Below are 11,411 nucleotides of genomic sequence, written 5' to 3' on the forward strand. Positions count from 1 at the left end.
TGATGTGCTTGGTGCAGGATCATGGCAGTGTATAGTACAGTGGCGGAGGGGCTCTGCGGTGCACCTCTCGAGGGCCCTTGAGCTAATATCTGTACAGATTAACTGCTTCAGTTGTATTTTGGTCACGGGGATCTCTTTTTGCCTTAGTGACTTGTTGGGAGGCAGAGGGGGAGCATGTGTGCGAGTGTGTAGTTCTCATCCAGTGGACACTTTACAGCCTCTATGAGGCCAGAAAGACGGATGTGGATCACTCCAGCTTATTATCTTTGAGGCCAAATTGAACTAGAAAAGTTTCATTACCTGAGATAATGCTAGTGTGAATGCTTTTAGTTACTGAAGATGTTGAAGCTTTTTGCTTATGCAATTTACTTTAATTTCTGACGGGATTTGCTGAAAATGCAAAAGCTATTTGCAAAATGTTAATTTTGCTAAAACACTGGAAATATTGTTAAGAAACTATGAAAGAGTGCTGAAATTAACCTAAATTTCTGAAATAAAGTAATAAAATTGCTTAATAATCCCTAATAAATGCAAATTTTGCAAAAATATTTAGTTAAACTCCAAATTAGCCCCCAAAAAGCTAGTTTGCGACTTATGTACTAGCTAAACTCTAAACTAGCCTAAAAAAAACAGTAGATAACAAATTAGCCAAAAATGTTAGCCTGTTGCTAAAATACAAGCTAAACTCTAAAATGGCCTATAAAAACCTAAAAAAAATCACTCCAAAGCATTATCATGTTGCTAAAATATGAACTAAACTCTAAATTAGCATACAAAACCTGAGTAGATAAGAAAAATAGCCTGAAACGTTATCATGTTGCTAAAATATGAACTAAACTCTAGCATACAAAACCTGAGTAGATAAGAAAAATAGAATGAAACATTATCATGTTGCTAAAATACAAGCTAAACTCTAAATTAGCATAAAAAACCCTCAGTAGATGCCAATTTAGCCAAAAACGCTAGCACATTGCTTAATCACTAGCTACTCTTGAAAATAGCCCAAACGTCCTATAAAAACCTAAAAGAAAATAGCCAAAAATGTTAGACTGTTGCTAAAATAGAAGCTAAATTCTAAATTAGCCTAAAAAACTCAGTAGATAACACATTAGCCAAAAGTGTTAGCATGTTACTAAAATATTAGCTAAACTCCAAATATTTTTGAAATTACTTTAAAAGATGAAAATATAGCCCAGTAATATATTTAAAGGCTTATTGCTAATCTGCTTAAAATTCAGATAATTTGAATACTTTCTCATTCATTTCCTGTTGAGTATATTTTGCTTAATATTTCAAAAACTGTAAAGTTTATGAATACCAAGCGGAACATTTTGATACCAAGACTCCTGAAATCGCTGAAAGTGTGACTGAGTTTATACGTGCGTACATAAAGGAACAGGAGGATCATTATAGTGTGAATGGTTACTAAGCATTCAAACAATTTACCTGAATCCAGAAGCTAAACTTCCGAGTTTGTCGCCCCCCTCCCCCTATTGGAACGGGCCGTCTATCTCACCACAGGACGCGCACACGCTCGTGGTGTCAGCCCTCCAGGGTAAACTCAGCACATGCTGCTCCATTAGTTATCAATTAAGTCTGGAAAGCTTCACCTGCTTCACACAAGCCGGCACGGAAGTTGTGCCTTCTTTAAGTTTTGGGTGGAAGTGTGCGTTTGTCCGTGTGGCTGCTACTTTTGTCCATGAGGTTAACCTTGATATGAGGCCCTGTCAGGCCAGATAATGTCAATCAATGACAAGCCCTCACAGATAACCCCTAATGTGAAGCCTAAAAAGCAAAGCTGTTTAGATCTTTAGACATGCCCCCTTTCAGCAGCATATGAATTGCATTACGAGGAAATGAGCTGTGGCATTTCTTTAATAAGACTCCTAAGACATTTTGACAGCATATAGGGCCTTCTGCTGTTAAAAAAATTAAGCAGAGCTCCTGCTGACAAAGCCTTCTCGCACAAAGCCGACTTCTGATGGTGGGAAGGAAAAGACAAGCAGGGAGGGGGGAAAAAGGAAAAAGTAGGGTGGACCTTACCCTTGTTTTTTTTTAAACTCCAGGGGGATTTCTTAATTGATTTCCAAGGTTACATTTCAAATTTGTTTTTCAGAGACGAGGGAGAGTGCAAGTCAATGTTTTTCAAGCAATTTCCCTAAATTCAGCTTAGTTTGGCATGTTTGCACACACACTCCACCTCTTTTTCTCCTTTCTCTTTCCTTGAAAAGAAACAAAGGGGTGACATTAACCCAAAGACGTATGTGTTTGCAGACAGGAAGTCTGCTCTGACAACATCGATCCCTGACTGCCATTAAAACATTTGCTCTGCCTGACAGACTTTAGGCTTTTTGACTTGAACAAGACTGAATCAAAGCTGCTTGTTAAAAAGCCTCATTTTTCTGTTTTAGAAATTTATAATCTCAGGCAGCAGAATTAAAAGTTGCTTTTTTAGGGTTGAGAGAGGAAGTGATGAGAGTGCGTCTTCCTCGCTCGAGGGATTTAGATTTTTTTTTTTTTTTTTAGACCCTGTGGCTGCGACTCTCTTGTCGGGACGGTACTTTTTGCTTTGTGCTACTTTTCTGACAGGCAGGATGGAAGTGCAGACACGGTCTGTGATCGCTCAAGACATTTTAAAGTGCATCCTCGTGGTCGAGGAAATGTGGGCAGGCGCACATTCGACTGTAAACATGTACTGTACATTCAGGCGGCTGTAGTCGGCACACAAGACGAGTCCTCCTTCTGCATTCTGGTGGCTGCAGGTCACAAAGTGACACTTTCACAAACAACTGATTCGGCGTTGAGTGCGAAAGAGAAGTTTTGCTCTGAACTAAAAGTGGCACTTTTCACCTAAAACAGGAACATTCATGTTTCTGGGAGTTTGGCAGAGCAAGGAATGCGCCGCGACTGAAGGTGTGATAGCACATCACTCAAAATAAAGGGGGGCGGAGGGGGTGTACAACGCATAAAGCAGAGCCGCTTTACAGGAAAAAAAAAGAATGCTATCTATTTTAGGTCTCAGTATACAAAAGGAAGTGCGGCTTAGTTGACTCAAACAAATAAATTTGCTTTTGATAAAAAAAGAAAAAAAAAAACAGCAGCCACTTTTGCATTCTACTACTTTGTTTCCTGCATCTCTATTTTTCATGACTTGCCACATTTCTAAGAAGCTTTTTTAGCTCACAAACAAGTGAGAGTTTTAACAGACAGTGTCAACGACCTACGATTTAATTTTATTTCCAGAAAGTGTCGGGTTAAAGAAAAGCCTCAGAAGTGAACACAGCGCTCCCCTATTTGCGGTGCAACCAGCTGCCCGTTTTACATTTCTGCAACATTAATATTCTTCTTATTATTATTTTAAAGTGAAAACGGATACTCTGTTGAAGTGCAAATCTGATGAATTACGGGAGCAGATTGCTGCTATTAATTATTAAAACATATTTTATAAATATTCAGGTCTGTCATGCATCTAATAATGAACGCTTTAGAGGAGGTTACTTCCTGTGCGCATCCTAATGTGTCAGAAATATCGCTTTTAATCACACTCATGTCAGTGAGTGAGTTCCAACCTGCCAAAAAAAAAAAAAAGGGGGAAAACGAAAAAAAAAAAAAAAAAATCAGCCAAATGAAGTAAACTCCAATACCCAACAACTGTGCTCATCACAGCTCTTTCATTCCTGCTGTTTCCTGTGAAGCGCCTCTGCCTGCCCCGTCTGAAGACACGGCAAACACCTCGCAGCTCCCTGCTGCATTCTTACGCTGGTAATTTGAATGAAGAATAATGCATTGGTAGCACTCTACCTTCTGGACACACCTAGTCCCAGTGCTACTGCTGCCATATGCTGTGTTGTTGCATATTCATAACACCTTCTTCTTCTAGGTTGGGTGTCTGTGAGCAATGATGCTTAAACGACTGTCTCACAACTTCAAAAAGGGAAGCAGAAAGTTCAGCTCCTTCCCTTTTTGGCGCAAGTTTAGGAAGACTGAAGGACTTTCGGGAGGATGTTCGTCCAGGTAGATCAAGAATGGTACCGCAAACTTTCATATACATTAGGGCTGGGAATCACTAGGTACCTCATGTAACGATACATGGCTCACAATATCAATGATATCGCAATACTGTATTATTGCTAAAAAAAGAAAAAAACATCTCTAATAACTCACATTATATAGAAGAACACTTTTTTGGGGGGGAAATATATCCCTTTTTTTAGCTTGAACACAATCATAATAAACAACTTGTGTCTTATTTTGTGCAACGTTGCTGAAACCAGTAATACTATGTGTTCTGTCCCCTATGGGTAAACATGGCTCGGGTCTGGGGGGACGAAATATAAAACAACAAAAACTGGACACCAATGAAAATAAAAGGAACACAGTTTATTAAATAAAGGAAATCCTATGTCCTGAAATGATAGAACAAAAATCAAATAATTAGCGCGCTTGTCCATAAAGACAAACCAAAAGCGAGTTGGAACCTTGGCCAAGAATAAAATAAGTCAGGGAGACTGCTGTCCCAGCCATGTCGACCGTCGGAGTCAGCAGCTCCCTGCTAAAGACTGCCTAATCAATATGGACCTAAAGAAAACAAATAAACAAAGCCTTCAACTCAAGACTACCAAGGTCCAGCCCCAAACTAAAATAACAAAACCCATCAGTCTAACACTGCTGAGGACAAAGAGAGTAAAAGAGAATCCAGCTGTAGCAGCAGGATGTAACACTATGTCTTTGACAAGCATTGACACCAACTGAATTGGAATGATTTGTAAAATTCAGTGTCAATAGTAAACATGAACAGCAGTGCCAGTACTTAGTGCAAAATGGTTGTAAACAACAGACCTCTCTTCAAACAAAAATATAAGATCGATACTTGGTGAGAACCCATCGAGAATCAATCGCAGGACTAAATATCACGATATATTGCAGTATCTATATTTTGGTATACACCTAATATACACCCCAGAGGTTTTTTTTAAATCGGCTGGGTACAGTAGGATGTAAACAAAACCAAAGACACTGAGTGTGGAGCGCTCTGAGATTAACTCTGTCAGAGGCACAGTGAAACCCCGTCATTATCTGCACACGGGGCCTCCTTCCTGCACTTGCTCGCCTCACTGTCCTCTCCACTCCTTCTTTGTGGAGGTTGTAATTACTTAAGCTCTGTGCCATCATTTCTTTTCTTTTATACAATCCTGTCAAATTCCTTACTAGGTTTTTTCTTTCTTTTTACTGGTGACACAGCAGAAGTTTTGCAGAGTTTGGATTGTTAGAGCGACTGATAAATAAGTTCTACTACAAGGCGAGATCAGAGACGAGCTCCCCTCTTTCATGGCATTTTTCATTACCAACGATGCTCTTACTCCTCGGCTTTCTTCTCCCACTCCCACTGGAGCTATGGCTTTATCGAAGGTGATGGCTTGCTCGGGAGCATTTTCTCAAACGTCTTCTTCGGGCTGCCGTTTCCCAAGCTGCTCTGGGGCAAACGTCACTCAGGAAGATTTGATGGTAAGATCAAAAAGAGAGGAAGGACAGTAAGCATAACAGGGAGATCTGGAAGAAAGGGGGGGTGTTTGTATGATAGCACTGAGACCCTCCTCCCCCGTATCTGACACCAACAAGTTCTGAGGGTAATTCCTCCAAGCGGGGGTGCGTGTTTTCAGACGCAAAGACAACAAAACGCAGGCTGCCGCCATGAGACATCAAAATGGGCGATTTTGACTTCAGAGGCTCTTCAGATGCTTGAGGAATTGCCAGTGTTGGGCCAAAGGGACCAAAGAGGGAGAACAGAAGGTACCAACAGACTGTTAACAACCAGCACGGGAACCCAGCCAGAAAGGCCGTCTCCTCCCCGAATGCCAGCCGGCGTAATACCCCACCTGAGCACTCGCATCTGAAACTTAAACGCCTTCAAGATTTATCAGCTGCTTGCTTTACGCCAGGGGTGTCAAACTCAATCGCACAAGGGGCCAAAATCCAAAACACACTTTAGGTCGTGGGCCGAACAGGATAAACATTTATTGAAATTTTTAAAACTTTAAAACTGTAACTTTTTAACATAATTATGAACTAGATATATAGCATTACCTGCGATAATGCTAGTGTGAATGCTGTAAGCTAAATTTGGCCGCTGTAGAAGAGAGCAGAAATCACTGAAGCTAATAGTTGGAAACGCTGAAGCTGATAGCCAGCTAAAATATTAGCTAAATGACAAATTAGCCTAAGAAAAATAAAAAAAAAAACCTTGGTTAGCCAAAACACCTAGCATGTAGCTGAAAAAATAGTTAATTTAAAAATAGCCTAAAAAGCTGAAAGGCTAAATTAGTCTATAAATATTAGCCTAACTCCAAAACAGCCTTAAAAATGTTAAAAAGCCTAAATTAACCAAAACAGCTAGCATATAGCTGAAATATTAGCCAAACTCCAAAACAGCCTCAAAAACAAAACAAAAAAAGCCTAAATTAACCAAATAGCTAGCATGTACCTGAAATATTAGCTAAACTACAAAACAACCGAAAAGATCGTAGTAAATGCAAAAATAGTCCAAAAAGCTAGCAGAATGCTAATTTTGAAATCTTTTAAAATTTTACTTTTTCATGTAAATATGAATACTAAAAAGGCAGGAATATTGTTCTAGAATAAATCAACTTAAACCTTAAATAACTTCAATATTTTACTCTCCATAAAAATATATTTTATCAAAATTACACAAGTTAGAAATGAGCGCAAGATAACATCAGGTCAATGATAACAATAAAATTAAATGATCTGGCCCCCTGCCTTGACTTTGAAATGTGTGCTTTACGCTGTAAAAAAAAAAAAAAAAAGATGTAAAACATACAAATTCTTCATGTCGGTGGCGTAAAGGCAGAGAGGCGACAGACAAAGCTCCCACAAGCCCTCTTCTTAGAAGACTGGGGCTTCAACAGGTGCCTTTGAAAGAAGCAATTTTACGCTCTTTGCCTTACAGAGAGATTTCCATCAGCAAATCAAAGAGTGGCGTGGTTCTTTGGAGACCTGAGCTGTGTTGTGACACGCTGAGCGGGATGTCCGCATTTTCCCCTGTGTTGTTCTCACTCATTCTTGGAGCATTAGGCTCCCTCTAAATAGCCTAAAGCAGATTAGGCCGGCTCATATTTAAATGCACATTTCTCCTAAAACCAACTCCACGAGCGGGACGAGGAGATCAGCGCGGGGGAGCGGGCGAGGCGGTAGTCAGAGACGATTCTGTCACGTATAAATCAGTGCAGGGGAGGAGAGGAAGAGTGAGGGGTGAATGGCTGAGGTAAAAGACAAACAAGTGTTGGCTCTGCTATATGAGTTTAGTTAGCAAGAGAGTTAGTGTATGAGTTATGGCCCGCAAAGGGCTGAGGGACGCTGTATTTATGAGGGGACTGAGTGAGTGTTAAATCCCTGGTAAGAAATAAAGTCGTCCCTGAGCGAACAGGGGAAACATTTCACTCAGTCTAAGAGGTGCCTTTAAAAAAATGAAAGCCATTCTTCTTCCAGAGGAAGCGCCGTTCAATATTTCCTTAAAATTGCTTTATTTTTACAAAATGTCATAAATCACACTCAAGTGGACGGGATCATATCGGAGAGGATTCTACTTTTTGTGCAGAAAAATATCGTTTTGCAAGCCAAGGAAAAGGGGGAAAGAATCTGATTCTTCTAAAATTGCACACAGATTTTCTGAGGGATCTCTGGGTAATGGCGCTTGCCAAAACACACAGTGCACTTGTTGCAGTGCAAGGGTTCATCCAAGAAAAGTTTTCCACTGTGGTTTAACCACAAAAACAGTGTTAGTTTTTTTTTCTTCTTCCTCCTCCTGCAGAAATATTTGAATCCCTCGGATTTATCTGGACTTAAATGTTTATCATTTCTTTGTGATTTCTGTTCTTGCAAATAGTTTTCCATGTTAAGCAGAATTTTCAAAAGCAAGAAGGAGGGGAAAAGGAAAAGCATTGTCCATTGTGCACATCCAAGTTTAAGTCAGCCCTCTCTCCAAACTCCTGCAGTAGTAATAACAATTATTACTTAAAAAGGAAATATTTTTGCATCAACTTAAAAGGCTATATCTTTTTCTTCCCCTCAAGCCTGTGCGGCCTCACTTACCCTAAGTATCTTCATAAATCACCAGTTACTGTTAACATGTACTCCACAATTCAGTCATCAATCTCCTACATGGTCAGAGTGAAAACAGAGGGGGAAATGTCTGCTTAGTAAAATGTCTCTCTTGTGAATGCAGCTACCAAGACTCGCAACTCAAGCATGGAAGTACACACACACACATGCAGTAGCATGCATTGCACATCAGTTAAATAATAAACACGCGCCCGGCACACTGCAACCAAAGCAGCCCTATGGGACGTGGGGAGCGGTTGCCAGATCACCACGGTAACGCAAGCCAAATTCAATTCGGATTTCACCTCTCACTCTGCTGGTTCCATTTGTTCTAAAAAACAAATAAACAGCAAGAGAGGAGTTGGAGTCAGCCAACTTCTGCCTCTCTCGACAAGAAATCTCAGGCCCAGGCTGAGAGGCAGACACCCACAGGGCCGCATGTAAATCTGTGTTTATGTTCGCAGGCAGACTATTTATTTAACCAAAAGGAGAAAATCTAATTGTACACAAGGAGGATTATTCCTCTCAGAAATGTGTATCCACAAGAGAAAAAAAAGACTTTTTTTTTTTTTTTCCACAGACGCTGTTTACATCAGTACAGTGGAAAATCCCTCCAACGATGAAGCTTTTCCATCAAAGCATCTATATCTGAACAGGAAGATCAATCTGAAGTTGAACCACAAATCAGAGTCTGCACTCATTATCATCAAACCTGTCAAATATCATTTTTAAAGAATTAAAAAACACTTTAAAATTGTAAAAAATGAGTAAAAACAACTCTAATTAAGCATATATTTTGGTCACTTTCATTTATGAAAAGTTGGTAATGTTGCACAAAATTTTAAAGTTACTAAAAATGGAAAAGTAATTAAAACAATGTCAAATTTTAAAAACAAAACTTTTTTTTTGATTAATAAGATGCCCCTGGTTTCAACCCTCGTGCTCTCTTATGGGGTCCAGATGACCCGACCCTTATATTGATGTGTGATGCCTCTCATGACAAAGGTGAACAGGATTTTATGTCTGCCACAGACACCTGTGAAGATGAAAAATCCTTGAAGAAAAAATAAAGTTCAGCGCACTGACTTGTAGGGTCCAGATGACCCCACTTTTAATGTAAATATATTTTTAACTAAGGAAAAAAACATGTTTTGGTCAAATTCATTTATAAATATGGAAAGTTGGTAAAATTGCACAAAAACGCTAGTAAACAAATGCAAAACAAAGTTTAAATTAAAGAAAAAGTTTCTAAAAATGTAAAAGTAATTAAAACAATGTTAAATTTTGAAAACAAAACTTTTATTTTGTTCAACCGGATATTTAAAAGTGTAAAATACAGCAAGAAGGCCTCACGCATCAGATGCAAAACTTTTGAAGAACAGGTGAAGCTTAAAAAAAAAACACTCATAGAATTATCGCTGCACATTTGCATTTGTAAATAAAAACTCTGAAATGGTTTCCAGCAAACAAACAGTTCACCTGCTGTTTCCTGACTCTCACGCCCGCTCACTTTGACACCACCTACCACATCACTACACATGCGTGCCTGACTCATGCCAACTGCAAATAGTAGCAAACCCGCTCACGATGTAACACTCAACTCCTGTGTGTGTGTGAACGGGGGGGGGGTGGAAGGTGTGTGTGTGAGAGTCTTACCTGGCAGCAAACTGCCCTCAGCGCTCTGCCTCACCTCTCCCTCCTGCCCTGGAAGAATTCTCTCCACGAAGCAAGGCATTTTCTCCACAAATGCACTCTGCTCTCCCTCTCTCCTTCTTCCTCCTTTCCCACTCAGTCTGTCCTCTCCTCCTGCCGTCTATCCCTCCGTACCCTCCCCTCTCCCTTCCTCACAGATGTCGAGGCTGCGCGAGTTTACCCACTTTACCAGTAGGGGTCCTTCATCGCCCTTCTCCACCCCACAGTCACAAAACGCACACGCAGGCCACTTAACGGGCGCCCCCCCTGTCACTGCTACAATGAGAGCCCCGCGCAGACTACAGACAGACAGGTGTAAAGTGGGCGGTGTGCAGCAGAGGCTGGCCCTCGGCCCCTCTCCAGCCCCGCTCGGCTTCAGGCTCTGCTCCGGCTCCTCTAGTGCCGTACAGTACAAACACACATGTGAGCACACAGATTGACTTACAGTCTCAGAGCCAGCAGCAGGAGACACACAAATACACGGGGTGTTTGAGGGCGAGCACTTCCCTCACGCACAACAACTGCTGCCGTTTGCTACTGCTGCCGCTGACAGTGACAACATGTGTGTGTGTGTGTGCACAAACTCAACACATACACACAGCAGATGCCTATCAGGTCTTGCATTTCTGCTCTCTAGTCTGTTGGGTTTTTTAATTTTTAAAAAAAGAAAAGTCTTCATTGACACGTGCATGTTATATTTGAAGGCTCTCGGCCAGTGCACTGTGGGGAATTTCTAGTTTCTGTTCTACTTGTGGGTCACTTTTCACATTGCAATAGCAGCATATTATCTGCCCCACTCGAGAATGTTGGTTCTCTTTAAAAACCCACTCCAATGAAAAGTATGTTTTTGGTGTTTCTGACAAGCATTTCCTCATGATGGCAGAACTATATGTAGAAAATTAAGATTAAAATGATCATTTCTCAGTATTTGTCTTTAGTCAAATTGATGTGAATCGGGAGTATGGAGCTGAATTGGGACCAATATTATTTGAAAACCAAATAAAACACATTGAAAAAAATATTGGCGTTTGTCCAAAAAAATGTAAATGTCCAAAACTTTTTGCTGTTCTGAAAAAAACCTCATTTTTTTCAGCTTCAATTTTTGTTTTTTAGGTTTCAAAACTCATAATTTTTAAAAACATTTTTTTTTCAGTTTAAAATCTTTTTTTTCTGTTTCCAAATCTGAACATTTTTGTTTTAAAACTTTTGGCCCCGTTGTGGCGCGTTGGGGCGGGGCTAACGCGAAGCGCCAATCAAAATCAATGAGGGTGGTAACTTCAGTCCCGGTGCATTCACTGACTCTGAGAACCGTGATAAATACAGTCAGAAAAAGGCTGAAATTGTTCCAAGACGGGTGTAAAAAGGAGAGTTTTATCACGTCCAAAACGCTGTTTGAGCCCGTTCAAAGCGCCATCTCATTTTGTGACATACAGGCATTGAAAACGTCTTTATCGAAGAAATGTTCATATTTCATATCAAAATGAAAAAAAAAGAGCTGAAACTGAAAAAAAAAGTTTTGAAATTGAAATTCTGAGTTTTGAAACCTAAAAAGCAGAAGCTGAAAATAATGAAGTTTCTAGCATTTTTTTTTTTTTTTTTTT

At 40.1% G+C, this 11,411-nt stretch overlaps 1 protein-coding gene across 1 annotated transcript in view; it reads right to left on the reverse strand.

Annotated features, from left to right (window-relative positions):
* The window catches only part of casz1 (castor zinc finger 1), a gene marked incomplete in the record, with an annotated part of 60,732 nt that extends 50,362 nt beyond the window's left edge, over positions 1–10,370 (reverse strand). Inside the window, 1 exon segment of the mRNA XM_036212668.1 lies at positions 9,775–10,370. Within this exon segment, the coding sequence (XP_036068561.1) occupies positions 9,775–9,853 (79 nt within the window).
* Between the last annotated feature and the right edge of the window lie 1,041 nt (positions 10,371–11,411).

Source organism: Oryzias melastigma, linkage group LG7 (genome assembly GCF_002922805.2).
Source record: "Oryzias melastigma strain HK-1 linkage group LG7, ASM292280v2, whole genome shotgun sequence".
Taxonomy (NCBI): Eukaryota; Metazoa; Chordata; class Actinopteri; order Beloniformes; family Adrianichthyidae; genus Oryzias; species Oryzias melastigma.